We start from the raw sequence: 17,384 nt of genomic DNA, 5'->3' as shown, positions 1-17,384 counted from the left end.
GGTGGACTTGTGATGGTTAATTTTTAGGCATCAACCTGACTGGATTGAGGAACACCTGGAAACCTGGCAAAGCAATTCACCATGCTCTGTATTACATTCTGCATCATTTCCAATACTGGAGGTATAAACTGTATATAGACTTTTATAGGGTTCTAATTCATGTATTTTTTTTTTTTTTTTTCAAATTTGGCTTCCTGAAAAGTGCATTATCATAACCAGACGCGGTGGCTCACGCCTGTAATCCCAGCACTTTGGCAGGCTGAGGCGGGCAGATCACGAGGTCAGGAGTTCACGATCAGACTGGCTAATATGGTGAAACTCCATCTCTACTAAAAACACAAAAATAAGGCAGGTGTGGTGGTGCGTGCCTGTAGTCCCAGCTACTCGGGAGGCTGAGGCAGAAGAATCACTTGAACCCAGGGGGCAGAGGCTGCAGTGAGTCTAGATCACGCCACTGCACTCCAGCCTGGACAACAGAGCAAGACTCTGTCTCAAAAAAAAAAAAAAAAAAGGAAAGAAAAGTGCATTATCGCAATGTTGAATTTGTGTGTAAGCACTGTGTATGTACTTAAAAACACAAACTTCCTCAATGAATGGAGATACCCTTTTTGTACATTTGCATTTGTGAAAGATAACATTTCCTGAGATCTTAGCTCTATGGGTGGCTGCATATATTGTGGTGACCCGTCACAATTTTTGACTGAGCTCATCAAAAGCCTTCGGTTATTTGTCATGGCATTTCAGATGGCCACAGTTATAAGGCTGGGTGCATACCATTACTAACCATAGTGACATACACTGATACATTTCCCTATTTGACCTTTCTTTTATGAATATGGTTTGTGTGCTTAGTCTTGACCCATGGAACTATTGTTAGCATACAGCAGCGCTTATGCTTGCAGAATTATGTATGTTCTTAGTGCCTATTTTATTGTATAAAGTGGCCTATGAAGTATTCTGTTGTGTTTTTATGTTTCTTAAATAAATTCCCGTCGGGCACGGTGACTCATGCCTGTAATCACAGCACTTTGGGAGGCCGAGGTGAGCAGATTACCTGAGGTAGGGAGTGTGAGACCAGCCTGACCAACATGGAGAAACCCCGTCTCTACTAAAAACACAAAATCAGCCAGGCGTGGCAGTGGCTCGTGCCTGTAATCCCAGCTATACGGGAGGCTGAGGCAGAAGAATTGCTTGAATCTGGGAGGTGGAGGTTGCGGTGAGCCGAGATCGCGCCACTGCACTCCAGCCTGGGCAACAAGAGCTAAACTTAGTCTCAAAAAAAAAAAAAAAAAAAGATAAATAAATAATTTCCCTTTTTATTTATTATTTCTTTTTATTTATTTATTCTTTTGAGACGCCCGGGCTAGAGTGCAATGGCATGATCTCGGCTCACTGCAACCTCAGCCTCCTGGGTTTAAGCGATTCTCCTGCCTCAGCCTCCTGAGTAGCTGGGACTACAGGCCACCACATCTGGCTAATTTTTTGTATTTTTAGTAGAGATGGGGTTTCACTATGTTGGCCAGACTGATCTCGAACTCCTGACCTCGTGATCCGCCCACCTCCCAAAGTGCTGGGATTACAGGCGTGAGCCACCGCGCCCGGCCCCATAAATTCCCTTTTTCAAAATATAAATATCTTTTAAATATTTTTCTAAATTATTTTTTCCAGAATTATATTTTTGGGATCTTGATCTTTTGGGATTTCAACATTTGGGATCATGGTGCTCAAGACTGTCTCTTTCAGGATTCTGGGTAGTCCAAGCCATGACTCTCTCCTTGGCTTGTACCCATGAGGAGTCCATTCAGAACAGAGCCTCTGAAGGTCTAAAACAGCCGAAGACCTGGGAACAGCTGCTATAGTCCCCTTAATTCTGGAGCTACAAATAGATGTTTAAGAAACAATTTACCAAACTCATGATCCTGGCCAAAATACTAAATGTAACTTGACAGCATCTCAGTCCCATGAGACACCTGCTAACCTCGAGGAAAATTCCCCTGAGCATGCACTTTCATTCCTTTGTCTCTTGTCCTTTATGGAGCATAACTAGTAATGAACATATTTTTTACTGTTTTTAAGCTGAGTTTTACATTTTCCATTTGGAAGCTTTAAAGAGAGTGAATTTATCTCTTCAAGAATGTTATCTTTAAGAAGTTTTCTGGGGACTTGCTCTTGGGAGATCATTTTCTGTTTTCCCAGCAACTCGGCACTGAAAATACTTGGTGCTTCCTCTTCTTGGAGGTGAGGAGAGCCACAGGCAACACGAAAAAAAGAAACTGGTGCTGAGTCTTTAACTGCTTTGCAGGCAACACATGGGGTGGAGAACCCCAGGGAAGGTAGCCGAGGGCCCCGGCCAGGAGAATCCAGTGAGCCCACGCCCACCCGCCTGCCTGCCCTCCATGGGTAGACAGCACCTGCAGCCAGCCCTGTCTGGGGCCAGCCCAGTGAACAATGGGGCTTATCGGAGCCTCGCCCAGCCACCCTCTGCCCCTGCCCAAGGCGGCGGCACTCACCCTTCCTGGCTGGAGGAGATCCCCTTGGCCCCGGACGCTGTGCTCAATGTGGACCAGCTTCTGCAGGTTTTCCTGTGGGTGGGAATGGGGTGAGGGGGAGATGGTCAGGGCCCCTTCCAGGCGTCTTATCTCCTCTGTAAGCCATGGCATTGCTTCTGTTTCAGACAAAAATGAAGCCCGGAAAGGCCTGCCCCAAATCCAACCTCCTGTATGAGGCAGGACTGGGACCCGAGCCTGGGTCTGCAGGGAGCCACCACCATGGCTCTGTGTGCTGTGGAACCAGCTGCCTGGCCTTGCTGTGCAGTCCAGCATCCCAGTGTTTCTCTGGAAAACTGCTCCTACGCTCTCTAAGCCTATGTCCCTCATGAGGCCTGGAGCATGGGGACTTCACCGGACCCAAGGCTGGCCTCACGCCCTTCTGGCTTGTAGCCCATAAAACCTGTGGAGGAAACTGGGTCCACACTCTGCGGAGGCTCGTAGTTAGAAAAATAAGTGTGCCCTGTCAGTACCTCACTGGGTTAGCCACAAAATGTAAAATGACAGGCCCCCTGTATCCTCTGCACAGCACCCCATAATCCTAGATACAACAAGCACCCACCCTGTGGGCAGGTGCCCCTTGAACCTTACACAGGGCAGGTTCTAAAGTTGTAAGGTGAGCATTGTGGGTAGACAATGTGCCCTGAAAAGTCCTTTCCATTATCTATGGTTTTGGACATAAAATCCTATGCAGTAAAAAATGAATAATTGTGGTTCCATTTCCACTTATGATGCAGGAAGTACAAGAGAACACTGCTCTCACTGTAGTGTGAAAAAGCCAGATAACCTTCAAAATCATAACTTCGCTTCAGCCTGTGGGAGAGCTGGGGTCACAAGGCAACCAAGTGAACTGGGTTCCGCCTGGCAAGCCCGTCCACGGAGGATTGAGACATAGGAACTGCCGCACCTCTGGCGACACACAGGAGGCAGAGGTGGCTGGTGTAAAGGAAGGTAAGAAGAAAGCAGCGAAATGTTAATGAATTCTTAAAGGACAATTATGGGCTGGTGCCAGTTTAGAGTAATGGGCAGCTGCAGACCCGAGGGAACCTGTCCTCAATCGCAAGCTCTCATCCATGAGTCTCTGCCACGTGCCCACAAGAAAGAACGGGGCAAGGCGGGGCCACATGCAAAGCCCTGCCCACTTCCTCAGGCCTTCTCTCATGCAAGGCTTCAGTTCCGGTGGGAGGGCGGGAGACCCCCCACCCCCAGAGTCCAGGAAAAGATCTGCTGCTCTAGGGAAAGAAAGCAAAAGCTGCACCATAGGAGGGGGGTGGTAACCCCCTGGATCCAGTATTATGCACCAATACCTTGCTGGGGGATGGCCAGAAACCTGTCTAAAGCCAGCCACAGAGCCACAGAGCTCATCTGCCATGGAGGGGAGGGGCAGGAATGCTGTGAGAGCCTGGCTCACAGGCCCTGCTTCAGATGGAGGCATGTGCCCACCATAAGCCCAGCACTAAGTAACATGGGGCAGTAGCCTGCCTCTGAGAAGGGCAAGAGCATGGGGAGAGGGCCTTCCTGTGGTGCAGGGAGGTCTAAAAGCTGAATATGGAGCAGGAATGAAAGAAAAGCTTTCTGGCCTACCCCACAGGTCACAGCAGCCCCCACTGGAGGAACATGAAGCCTGGCAGTCACTGAAGGTTGATGACATGGCAGCAAAACCAAACCCCAATCGGGTGCTGACTGGACTGACCCGACTGCCCCATATCCTACCGTGAACAGCCATGACCAAAAAAGAGGCATGCCCACCTTGAAGGGTAAATACGATTTATCTCAGTCTCTACAATGCTTCTACACATAATGCCTGGCCTTCAATAACAAGTTATGAGGAACACAAAAAAGCAAGCAAAAAACTCCCCAACCTCAACTCATTTTCAAGAGGAGAAAGCGTTCCATCAAACCAGAGTGAAGAAGGAACACAGCTGTCCGAGCCATCAGACCCTAAAGTAGCTCTGACTGGTGGGTAACAGGACCTGGCGGGAAAGGTGAACACCACCTGTGAGCAGATGGAGGATTCTGGCAGAGATGGAAACCAACCATATAATGTCCAATGGAAATTTTAAAAGTAAAAAATCAGGATGAGGAACAAAGAATTCCTTTGACGGGTTTAGCAGCAAACGGAACACAGTTGAGGAAAGACTCTATGAGCTTGAAGACAGATCAGTGGAGATGATCCACACTGAAACACACAGAGTGGGGAAACAGAACAGAGTATCCAAGAGGAGTTCCCAAAATTAATGAATGACAACAAACCACAGATCCAAGAAGCTCAAGAATCACAACTGGATAAAGAGCACCCCATTCCCCACAAAACACACACAGACACATCACAGCCAAACTTCCCAAACTCAAATCAAAACAGAAGATCTTAAAGGCAGCCAGAGAAAAGGGACACATTACACAGACAGACACTCATGAGTATCACAGCAGACTTTCCACCAGAAATGATGTGTGCCAGAAGACAGTGGAGTGGCAGCAAAGAAAAACTGTCCATTCAGGTTTCTACACCCAGGAAAAATATCTTTCACAAATTAAGGTAAATTGAACAATTAAATTAATGGGTGGTAGGAACAAGGCTTCTCACTGTTGGAGTGAGAATTTACAGATAAGCAAGGGGAGGAGGCTAGTATGGTCATGATTAGAATGGGAAACATTGGTAAAAACTCAAAATGAAAAACAAATACATAAAATACAATAAAATAAAAATAAATAAAGGCCGGCCATGGTGGTTCATGCCTATAATCCCAGCACTTTGGAAGGCTGAGGCAAGAGGACTGCTTGACACCAGTGTGGGCAAAATAGTGGCACCTCAATCTCTACAAAAAATAAAACAAAACTCATGGTTAGTTTAATATTCAGATACAGATGATTATGTACGGAAATATCTAGAGATATGGGCATATGCAAAGGTTGGTATACACATATATTTCTTTGCTGTCAGCTAAGGAGGTGTAAAAGAAATGATACCACATTACCAGTGAGTGCACCTAATGCCCATATCTTGGCTTCTAATATTATTATCCAATTAATGCAACCAGGGCTCCATGGAGAAATGATTGATTCTAAGACTGGGGCAGGAAATACACAAGGTGCGTGATCCTGGAGCACCTTGCACTGCCAGAAAGTAAGGAAGTTCTCAAAACACAGACATACACACACACACACACACCCTGAAATGTATATTGATGGCACCATGTGAAAAGGACACAGAAACCAACTGAAAACACACCCAACAGCCAAAGCTGAAACAATTTGAGAAATAAAATAAATAAGGAAGTGTTGGATTATAACAGTCCATACTGATATAAATGACTTCTTTATATATAATGACTAGCTACACTAGCCAATAAGGGAGAAGAGACAAATCTCCCAGGCAGAAGAATTCCACATAACCCAGGTAGATATGGTGCCCTCAAGGGGAGGGAGCATAATCCCCCACTCCTAAGAATGGGCTGCACAAACTGACTTTCTTCCAAAGGGCATAGAAAAGGCAGGGGTGAGAGAGAGCAGCTCCACGGTGGAGAAACCTGCCACCAGGTGACTTTAGCCAGATGACCAAGGTCAACATCGATAGTGGTAAATCCTGTTGCTAGGATGTGCCCTTCATATGATGGGATGAAAAGTACCTTGCTCTGTGAGCCTCTTCCCAAATAACCATACACCCAGTCCAATCAAGAGAAATACACCAGACATTTCTACCAGAAGGGCATCCTGCCATATACCCAACCAGCACTCCTGAAAACTGTCAAGCTCATCAAAAGCAAGGAAAATGAGAAACTACTGCAGTAAAGCGGGGGCTAAAGAAACAGGGCCACTAAACAGCATGTGGGATCCTGGATGGGACCCTAGAACAAGACACCTGGCAAAACTAAGGAAATCTAAATGAACTAGGGTCTTAAGTTAATAATCCTGTATCAATATTTGTACATTAATGTAACAGATGTAGCATACTAATATAAGATGCTCATAACAGAGAACAACACTGTGTGGGGGACACATGGGGACTCTCGGTACTACCTTCTCAATCTTTTCTGTAAATTTAACATTGTTTTAAAAAATAAAGTCTATTCAGAGCGTAGAATGGTGGTTACCAGGGGCTGGGGCGGGGACTGGAATGAGGAGTTAGAGTTTAGTGGAAAGAGAGTTTCAGTCTGGGAAGAGGAGAAGTTCTGGAGATGAATGGGGTGACAGCTGCATGACAATGTGAATATGCTTAATATCACCAAACTGCAAAAGAGTAAATGTCCCAGGCAGAGTTCCTCCCACATCCAACAGGCATGGGCTAGGGGCCTCTGGTCCAGAGCAGGCCTGGTGCAGCTGTCCACAGCTGGCCCCTGCTTCCCAGCACGGCGTCCAACTTTAGCCTCAGAGAAAGCCAGAAGAGCGTCTGGCCGTGGGCTGCTCTGGTTCCTCCTCTGGGTGGGGCTGCATGTGCAAGCTCCCCGTAGGAGAGAAGACATATCCCTGCCTGACCTAGTTTTTCTCTCTGGAAGCAGAGGCAGCCCCGGCCAAAGGGAAATGTGGAGAACCTAGCCCATCTGCTGCTATTCCTCGACAGGGGGCTGGACCCCAAAGCAACTCTACTTTTTGGCTGTGTTGAGGGACTCTCACTGTGTGTACAGGAGGCCAAAATGAGGAGGGGCAGGGAGGTCAGTTCAGAGCAGAGTGAGAGAAGAGAGCACCAGATTAAAAGGGCATGTCTGACCCACGCAGAAAACGGCCCGGAAACTGGCCTGTGTATTCATACCCAGCTGGTTCAGCCTCCACTCTCAGTCTACCCCTCACCAGCCAGCCCGACCTCTCTCCCTGGACTCTGGTCCTACCTTGCCATCCTGTCCCCATCTCCTAGCCATGGCAGGTGGCTCTCTGAACTCCAGCATGCACTGTCCCACCTCCATCTCTTTGCCCAGGCCAGCCGCAATTCCTGGCACCCCTTTTCTCCCTCTGCCTTCCTGGCATGTGTGCAACATGTGTGCAAATCCTCCCTACGGGGACACCTCCAAAGCATCTATTTTTTTTTTTTTTAGATGGAGTCTCACTCTGTTGCCCAGGCTGGAGTGCAGTGCCATGGTCTCAGGTCACTGCAAACTCCGCCTCCCGGGTTCAAGCGATTCTCTAGCCTCAGCCTCCCGAATAGCTGGGACTAAAGGTGCATGCCACCACACCTGTTTAAGTTTTGTATTTTAAATAGAGACAGGGTTTCATCATGTTGACCAGGCTGGTCTTGAACTCCTGACCTGAAGTGATCCACCTGCCTCAGCCTCCCAAAGTGCTGGGATTTTACAGGCGTGAGCCACCACACCTGGCCCATATCATCTTTCTGGCAACCTCGGCTGGAAGGGCCGCCTCCCTTCTCTGAACCCTGTGGCATTCTCCCATGACATTTATCATAGTCATTTGTATCCACATATTTATTACTCCACCAAGCGGAGGTTTCCTCCAGGGCTTTTATCTCCAATCCCCAACACAGCACAAGGTCTGACACATAGCAGGTGTCCAATAAATGCAATTTCCCCTCCTCTTCTGCCTGTGGATGACTCACTGTATGCATGCCCTGTGTCTCTGTCACAGCAAAGCATAGCACCTCCTTGGCACACATGGTCATCATTTCCCTTCTGTGCCTGCAGCAGAAGACATGACTACCTGGTCACTGAACTCTTTTCCAGTGACCTAGGACTCAGGCTTGGAACCATTCTCAACAGAGCACTGGCTTAGCAGGACAGTGAGCATGTGGATGCAAGTAACCGTGGTGACCACGTGAATGGAGCTGGGATGCAGGATCAACTCTGCCCTCTTTGGCAGAAACCCAGTGTCTAACAGACGGAGTCACACACAGTCAGAATCAGATCTGTGCTTAGAGCCACATATTCTAGTGGACTAGTCATTCTCGAACTTTTGTGGTCCTAACATTTACCCAGGGTGCTTGTTAAAAATGCAGCTCACTAGATCCTACATGCAGAAGCTCTGACTGGGAGGATCTAAGGTATGCCCAGGAACTAGGAGTTTACAAGCACCCCAGGAGCTGATGTGGGTGGCCTCAGACCACAATCGGGGCATTGCTTATCAGGTCTCCACAAGTCTGCAGCCATTCTCATTGTTTGAACAGTGAACCGGAGGCGCAGAGAGGGGCACACAGTGCCTGAGGTCACACATCAAGTGTCAGAGCCAGAACCCACGGCTCTCTGCAGAGTCCCAGAAGAGAGATGGTTGCCTGCAGCCCCTAGGAGTGGGCATCGGAAGGCTGACTGGAGCTGGTGGGGAGGTGCCTGGAACCTGTGTCTGAGGAAGGGGGCCACCGGGCTGCACTCACCCCTTGCTCCATGCTGTCGTTGGCACGGTCTGTGACTTTGGAGATGAGGCTCAGTGCACCTGGGGAGGGACACAGAGCAGGAGTTGGGCCATTGCATGAGGGGCATCAATTTTCTCCACTGCTGTGTCAGGTCCCAGGCCTCAAGCCCAGCTTGGCCACTACTGCCGAAGTGACCTTGACAGCGATTTGACCACTGTCATGCATGCCTCAGTTTCCCTGGCTATAAACTGAATATAATAGGGACAACCCTGGCAGGTGATACACAGGGATAGCCACATCGAATTGGGAGGAAACAGGGAGACTGTGGTGAGCTTTTCAGACTCAGCACTACCCCCCAATCACCAAATTCCAGTGACCCCCCCCCATCCCCTCTAACGGGATGTCCTCTCATCCTAGGATGTCCCCACAGCTGAGGTGACAGGGGACTCATCTCAGAAGAGCAGGGGGCTCCCACAGAAGTCCCAGACATGTCATATACAGAACTCACCAGCTGGTGGGGAGGGGACTATGTCCTGGGCCTTGGAACTGGGGCAGGGTCCAGGCTTTGGGGCAAGGAGGCAGAGCAGGCTCTAGTACCTCCCTCCGCGTTCATGCTGAACTCACCCTGTGTATTGTCGTACTCGGCGGAGTCCGGGCAAAGGTTGTTTAAATAGTCTGTTGGCAGGACAAGAGCCAGGAGTCAGCCACTGGCGAGGTCAGCACCCTCTGCCCACAGCTGTGGCCACCCGCTCTCTTGCCAGAGTTGGAAGTTCAAGAAGAGTGAGGCATCTACCCTCTCTCCCCTGCTGGCCCCATCACAATACCATGCCAGCATGAAACCAGGCCCCCAGGACCACCGGCAGCATTGCTGCCACAGCTGCTTGTCCCTCACTTCTCCAACAGATACCCACTGAGCACCTGCCTGGCACTGGGCCATGCCTTGGAGACAGACACAACAAGGTGAATCCATCTTCAAGAAGCTCTACATCCTCCAGCTCCTCCCCAGTGACTGCTTGTCCATCTGCTCGTTCTATTCTGGCCATGATGGCTTTCTTGAATGTGCCAAGCTTGTTCCTACCCCAGGGCCTTTTGTACTTTCTGTTCCCTCTGCCTGGCACTCTCTTCAGATCTTCATATGGCTCATGTCCTCGCTTTACTGAGATCTCTGTCCAATGCCGCCTCCTCAGAGAGGTCTTCCCTGATTGCTGAGTCTAACACAGCTGCCCTGTTCCCTCTGTCTCCTTAACTTGCTTTATTCTTCTTAAGAGTTCCTAACATACCTTATCTTTTGTCTTTCTTATTTGCTTGTCTAGGGGTGTAAGCTCCACAGTGTCACTGAGTTTGCTGTTTGATTTACTGTTGCATCTCCAGTATCCAGCGTGGGAAATGGTGCATAGGAGGTGCTCAATAAATAGTTATTGGATTAGATGAATGAGTTCTCTAGTCCCTGGCCCTAATGTATTTTTGAGGAGTCCCAGTTTCTACCTGGAATTACATATCCATGCCTACATATGTACTGTCTATCTCTTTCATTAGGACATCAGTTTCCCAGGGCAGGGGTCTTTGTCCATTTGGGAGGCAGTTGAATAAATGGGTCTGGAGCTCAGAACAGAGGAATGGGTGTTTCCAGTGGGCAGAGATACAGGAAAGGGCAGAGAGAGGGAAGGGAAGGGGACCCAGGACTGAGCCCTGAGAAGCTCTGACGTTTATGGGGCAGTGGAGGACGGAAGGCCACCAGCACAGACAGAGAAGGGACAGAGAGATGGGAGGCAAGTGGGAGACAGTATACCACAGAAACCCCGGGAAGAAAGGACTCGAGAAGCAGGCAGTGGTCATGGGTCCAGCAAGTCCAAGGCTGATAATGCCCACTAATGTGGCCACAAGGAGGACTCTGCTGACAGGCGTGGCTTCAGTGAAATGAGGAGCTGGCCAGCTGAGGCAGGGAGGAAGTGCAAGCTGGGGAGGGGTGTCGTTGGGTTTTTGTGTTTTACGAGGCGGGTGGCCACTGGAGGGAGCTTTCTAAGGTGGCAGGAGGTGGTTCAGGGGCCTCAAAGCTCAACTGGAGGGAAAGGTGATGGCAGATGCCACCCTTCCCCAACACCTACCTGCCATGGTCAGAGGCGAGGTCGCCACAGTCCCCTCCACCCCTCCTCAGGGGCCTTCCCTGCCCCGCCACCTCAATCCCCATTGACCTCCTGGGGGGCCCACCTGTGAGGAGCACTTGGTACTGGAAGAGGCGCTGAACCACCCGCAGCAGCCGATGCTTCGCAGTCTGGCTGCCTCCTTGTACACTCTGCTGCTCTCAAGACAGGGGAGGAAAAACCTTATCAGAAACTCCTCCTGAGCACACACGCTCACAACAGCCCACATACACTGTCCCATCCACACCTCTTCCCGGGCCAGCTGAACTTCTCCCTCATCTCCAAAACCAGGTTTTCCTCCTGCGGGAAGCCCTCCTGGATTAGCCCGGCCTGCTATAACTGCTCACTCCATCATGCTCCCAGTTGGTGCTACACTCAGTATCAAGCCTCTCCTAGTCCCTGCTCTGCTCTTAATGTTAGCAATGGAGGAAAGCTCTCCATTTTTCTGCCCAGGAAAACTGGATCCCCAGTTCGTGGCTAGTGTTGGGAATTTCCTTGAACACTCCATGGCTGGGGCTCTGGCTTGGTTGGTGCTTTTCAACTGAGACAAGTAAACTACCCCTGAGACCCTTACTGTGGGTGGTGCTCACTGCACTGTCATCTGCTGCCCAATAGCGGATGTTCTGGATTCTGGGTTCTCCTTCCTGATGGGTCATCCTCTCATCCCTCTGGCCAGGTCTTCCCTGTCTGCTCCCCATCCCCAGACCTACCAAGATGTCCCATTGATTTGCATTAAGCCCTTCGCCCACCTCAACCCCTGCATCCTTATAGCAGGGTCTCAGAGGACCAGGGAACCCACCTCAAATTCACGGACAGCAGCTGCCAGCCGGGGAGAGTGGAGGCAATTCTCACTGAGCAGACCTAGGTACCTGTCGAACTGCAGGATGTGAGTGGCGTGGTGATCAAACTCCTGCTCCCGGGCCAGGAAGATGTCAGCTACCTTCTGCTGGCTCTCCCTGCAGCCAGGGATGGGGATGGGACAGTGAGAACTCAGCCTTGTAACCAATGCGGGGTTAGAAGCGGGGGCCTGCAGTCACATCCCTGCGTGCAGATCCCAGCTCAACCCTTGCACAGTTGTTTTACTTTCAGCAAATGACTTAACACTTCTGAGTTCGCCTTTCCCATCCATCAAATGGAGATACCATTTCATACGGTGGTGTTTTATCCGTCTCCATTCCCTCAATGCAACAAAAGTGGAGCCTGGGGGTCCAGGGACTGCTCACCAATTTGACAGCCTTTCCTCTAGCTCCTCCAGGATGCCTTGGTGAAGGTTGTGGATGGCTGGGAGTTCGCTCAGGCCCTGCCTCAGCTCCTCCCGGGCCGATGTGTCTCTGCCTTCATGGTCCATGTCATCCAAGGCCCTCATGACAGCTCCATGGAAATCCTGAAACGCCAAAAGGCCTGTTACCCACAGGTTGATAGGACTGAGCACAAGTCCTCCTTGGCAGATTTCCCCTGGGGCTTTGGAGCCCTGGCTTATGTGAAGACAGCAGTGAGAACTTAAGCCAGTGTCTCCAGACCCAACAGTCTCACCTACAAAGCAGAGATGACCACACGCACCTGGCGACCATAGGGAGCTGACACCCAAAGAGCACCCAACCCAACGCCTGGCGCAGAGCAGAGTTCAACACACACTCGCTCTCCTCTCCTTGTGGCCACTTGGTGAACACTTCTTTTACAAGATGGGTGAGAGATTGGGTAATTCCTTCTCTAAAGAAGCAGAAGGCTGGCCGGGCATGGTGGCTCACGCCTGTAATCCCAGCACTTTGGAAGGCCGAGGCGGGTGGATCACGAGGTCAGGAGATCGAGACCATCCTGGCTAACACGGTGAAACCCCGTCTCTACTAAAAATACAAAAAAAATTAGCCGGGCATGGTGGCGGGTGCCTGTAGTCCCAGCTACTCGGGAGGCTGAGGCAGGAGAATGGCGTGAACCCAGGAGGCGGAGCTTGCAGTGAGCCAAGAGCACACCATTATACTCCAGCCTGGGCAACAGAGCAAGACTCCATCTCAAAAAAAAAAAAAAAAAAAAAGAAGCAGGTTTTGCTTTCTCATTATCCATCTTTGAAGAGGTTCATGTGCTATGCTGTTTCAAAAAGAAGTCTAAGGAAATTATAGGCATCTACCCTATGGTGTATTAAGAGGTGACTAAAAATGATAAAGGTGGTGGCTATGTAGAAATATTCACATCATAGTGTTCAGCAATCAAGAAGGGGTGCAGAGCTGTTTCCACACCCTGATATAACTGTGTAAAAAGTGAGTAGAGGAGAAAACTAAAAGAAAACCGGATGACATGCAAACAGTGGCTGTCAGGAGTACAGCATTAGGAATGACTGTTTATCTTCTTGTCTCTATTTTCTAAAATCTATCATGATTAATGTAATTCTAAAACTAAACTCAATTTAATAAATATAAAAAGTATATCTGGGAGCTGGGCGCGGTGGCTCACGCCTATAATCCCAGTACTTTGGGAGGCTGAGGCGGGCAGATCACCTGAGGTCAGGAGTTCGAGACCAGCCTGACCAACATGGAGAAACCCTGTCTCTACTAAAAATACAAAAATTAGCTGGGCCATCTTGTGGTGCATGCCTGTAATCCCAGCTACTCGGGAGGCTGAGGCACGAGAATCACTTGAACCCAGGAGGTGGAGGGTGCCTCGGTGAGCCAAGATCACGCCATTGCACTCCAGCCTGGGCAACGAGAGCAAAACTCCGTCTCAAAAAACAAACAAACAAACAAAAAACAAAAGTTGTATCTGGGTTCTCTAGTCTGTTCCATGTATCCTGTTTTTAATGCAAGTACTATGCTGATTTGGTGACTAAAACTTCATAGCAAATTTTGAAGTCAGGTAGTGTGATGCTTCCAGCTTTGTTCTTTTTGTTCGGGATTGCTTTGGCTGTTGGGGGTCTTTTGCGGTTCCATATAAATCTTAGGACTTTTTCTACTTTTGTGAAGAATGTCACTGGTATTTTGATAGGGATTGTATTGGATCTATAAATTGCCTTGGGTAGTATTGTCATTTTAGCAATATTAGTTCTTCTAATCCATGAGCATGAAACATCTTCTCATTTTTGTCTGTGTCCTCTTCAATTTCTTTCATCAGTGTTTTGTGGTTTTCCTTGTACAGATCTTTCATTTCTTTGGTTAAATTGATTCGTAGGTATTTTATATCCTTTGTAGCCAAGATAAATGGGATTGTTTTTTTTTTTTTTTTTTTTTTTTTTTTTTTGAGACGGAGTCTTGCTCTGTCGCCCGGGCTGGAGTGCAGTGGCCAGATCTCAGCTCACTGCAAGCTCCGCCTCCCGGGTTTACGCCATTCTCCTGCCTCAGCCTCCGAGTAGCTGGGACTACAGGCGCCCGCCACCTCGCCCGGCTAGTTTTTTGTATTTTTTAGTAGAGACGGGGTTTCACCGTGTTGGCCAGGATGGTCTCGATCTCCTGACCTCGTGATCCGCCCGTCTCGGCCTCCCAAAGTGCTGGGATTACAGGCTTGAGCCACCGCGCACAGCCGGGATTGCTTTCTTGATTTCTTTTTCAGATTGTTCACTTTGGGTATATGGAAATGCTACTGATTTTTGTATGCTGACTTTGTATTCTGCAACTTTGCTGAATTTATTTACCAGTTCTATTAGTTTCTTGGTGGAGTCTTTACTTTTTTCTGAGTATAAGATCTTGTCAGCTTTCATATCAGCACTTTAATATCAGCACTTAGGGCCAAGGCTGGGGGATCACTTGCACCTAGGAGTTTGAGATCAGCCTGGGCAGCATGGCAAAACCCCATCTCTACAAAAAATACAAAAATTAGTTGGATGGGGTGGCAGGTGCCTGTGGTCCCAGCTTCTTGGAAGGCTGGGAGGATCACCTGAGCTCAGGAGGTCAAGCCTACAGTAAACTCTGATTGGACCACTACACTCCAGCCTGGGTGACAGAGCAACATCCTGTCTCAAAAAACAAAACAAAACAAAAACCCCGAAACCAGATCTTGTTGTCTGTGAACCCAGATACAAATCCACACAATCACAGTCATCTTTGACAAGGGTGCCAAGAACATACACTGGGGAAAGGACAATCTCTTCCATAAATGGTGCTGGGAAAACTGAATAACTATATGCAGAAGAATGAAACTAGACCTCTATCTATCACTATACACAAAAGCCAAATCAAAATGGCTTAAAGACTTAAATCTAAGACCTCCAACTATGAAGCAACTAGAAGAAAACATTGGGGAAATATCCTAGAACACTGGACTAGGTGAAGATTTTCTGCACAAGACCTCAAAAGCACAGGCAACCAAAGCAAAAATAGACAAATGGGATTACATCACTCTAAAAAGTTTCCGCACAGCAAAGGAAACAATCAACAAAGTAAAGGGACAACCCACAGAATGAGAGAAAATACGTACAACCTATTCATCTGACAAAGGATTAACAACCAAAATACAGAAGGCGCTCACACAATTCAAATAGCAAAAAAGCCCAAAAAATCCGATTTAAAAATGGGCAAAAGATCTAAACAGATATTTTTCTAAAAAAGACATACAAATGGTCAATAGGTAGATGCAAAAAGGCTCAATATCACAATCATCAGAGAAATGCAAACCAAAACTACAACAAGGAATCATCTTACCCCTGTTAAAATGGCTTTTATCAAAAAGACAGGCAATAACAGATGTTGGCAAGGATGCAGAGAAAAGGGAACCCTTGTTAGCGAGAATGTGAAATAGTACAGCCACTATGGAGAACTGTATGAAGGTCCCGAAAACACTAAAAATAGTACTAGAAGGATCACTTGAGGCCAGAAGTTCAAGACCAGCCTGGGCAACATAGCAAGATCACATCTCTTAAAAAAAAAAAAATTAGCTGAACCTGTGTCTGGGGTCTCAGCTACTTAGGAAGCTGAGGCAGGAGGATCGCTTGAGCCCAGGAGGTCAATCCTGCAGTGAGCCAAGATTATGTCACTGTACTCCAGCCTGGGTGACAGAGTGAGACCCTGTCTCAAAAAAAAGATTAAAAAAAAAAAAAGAACTACCAATGTTCCAGCAATTCCACTACTGAGTAGATATTTAAAAGAAAGAAAACCAAATATATCAAAAAGATAGCTGCACCCACTTGTTTTTCACAGCACTATTCACAATAACTGAAGTATGGATTCAACCTAAGTACACCTCAACAGATGAATGGATAAAGAAAATGTGGCATATATACACAATGGAATAGAATTCAGCCATGAAAAAGGATGAAATCCTGTCACTTGCAGCAACACGAATGGAACTGGAGGTCATTATGTAAGTGAAATAAACCAAGCAAAGAAAGACAGATATCGCATGTTCTCACTCATATGTGGTAGCTAAAAAAGTGGATCTCATGAAGATAGAAAGTAGGCTGGTGGTTACTAAGGTGGGAAGAGGGTGGCAATGAAGACAGGATGATTAATGGGTAAAGATATACATTCTGATAAAAGAAATAAGGCTGGGCACGGTGGTTCACACCTGTAATCCCAGCACTTTGGGAGGCAGAGGCAGGTAGATCACCTGAGGTCAGGAGTTCGAGACCAACCAGGCCAACATGGTGAAACCCTGTCTCTACTAAAAATACAAAATTAGCCAGGCGTGATGGCCGGTGCCTGTAATCCCAGCTACTCAAGAGGCTGAGGCAGGAGAATCACTTGAACCTGGGAGGCAGAGGTTGCAGTGAGCTGAGATTGCACCACCACTGCACTCCAGCCTGGGTGAAAGAGCAAGACTCTGTCTCAAAAAAAAAAAAAAAAGAAAGAAAGAAAGAAAGAAAAAGAAATAAGACCCAGTATTAGATAAATCAGTATGATGATTATAGTTACAATAACAGATTGTACATTTTGAAATAGCTAGAAGAGGCCAGGCATGGTGGCTACTAACACCTATGATCCCAGCACTTTGGGAAGCCAAGGTGGGAGGACTACTTGAAGTCAGGAGTTCAAGACTAGCCTGGGCAATATAGTGAGACTCCGTCTTTACCAAAAATTTAAAAGGTTGGCTAGGCTTGCTGGCGCATCACTGTAGTTCCAGGTATTTGCTGAAGCAGGAAGATGGCTTGAGCCCAGGAGTTCCAGGCTGCAGTGAGCTATGGTTGTGTCACTACACTCCAACCTGGGTGACAGAGTGAGACCCTGCCTCTAAAAAATATACAAATAAATAAATAAATAAAATAACTAGAAGAGAATAATCTGATTGCTTCCAGCATAAAGACAAATATTTAAGGTGATACATATTCTGAGTATACTGATTTGCTCTTTACAAATGATACAAACATATTAAATGATCACATACCCTAAAACTATGTACATTTATTATGCATTTTTAAATAAATTAAATAAAAATTTATAAAGAATATAAGATTTCTTTCTCATAAGAAAAATATTTTATCTTCAAATA

At 47.6% G+C, this 17,384-nt stretch overlaps 1 protein-coding gene across 2 annotated transcripts in view; it reads right to left on the bottom strand.

Moving 5' to 3' along the window:
* LOC105517915 (FYVE, RhoGEF and PH domain-containing protein 5) overlaps positions 1-17,384 on the bottom strand; it is a 116,738-nt gene that overhangs the window by 24,016 nt on the left and 75,338 nt on the right. For both annotated transcript variants that reach the window (XM_011950680.1, XM_011950681.1), the window contains exons 5-10: positions 12,200-12,360; positions 11,776-11,932; positions 11,044-11,131; positions 9,460-9,510; positions 8,857-8,915; positions 2,511-2,582 (exon numbers count right to left, since the gene is read on the bottom strand). In XM_011950680.1, coding sequence (XP_011806070.1) covers positions 2,511-2,582; positions 8,857-8,915; positions 9,460-9,510; positions 11,044-11,131; positions 11,776-11,932; positions 12,200-12,360 — 588 coding nt within the window. The remainder of the gene's footprint in view (positions 1-2,510; positions 2,583-8,856; positions 8,916-9,459; positions 9,511-11,043; positions 11,132-11,775; positions 11,933-12,199; positions 12,361-17,384) is intronic.

The sequence above is a fragment of the Colobus angolensis genome, unplaced genomic scaffold, assembly GCF_000951035.1.
Source record: "Colobus angolensis palliatus isolate OR3802 unplaced genomic scaffold, Cang.pa_1.0 Scaffold31, whole genome shotgun sequence".
NCBI lineage: Eukaryota > Metazoa > Chordata > Mammalia > Primates > Cercopithecidae > Colobus > Colobus angolensis.
Note: the sequence above shows the minus strand (reverse complement) of the source record. Positions and strands in the feature narration are given on the sequence as shown.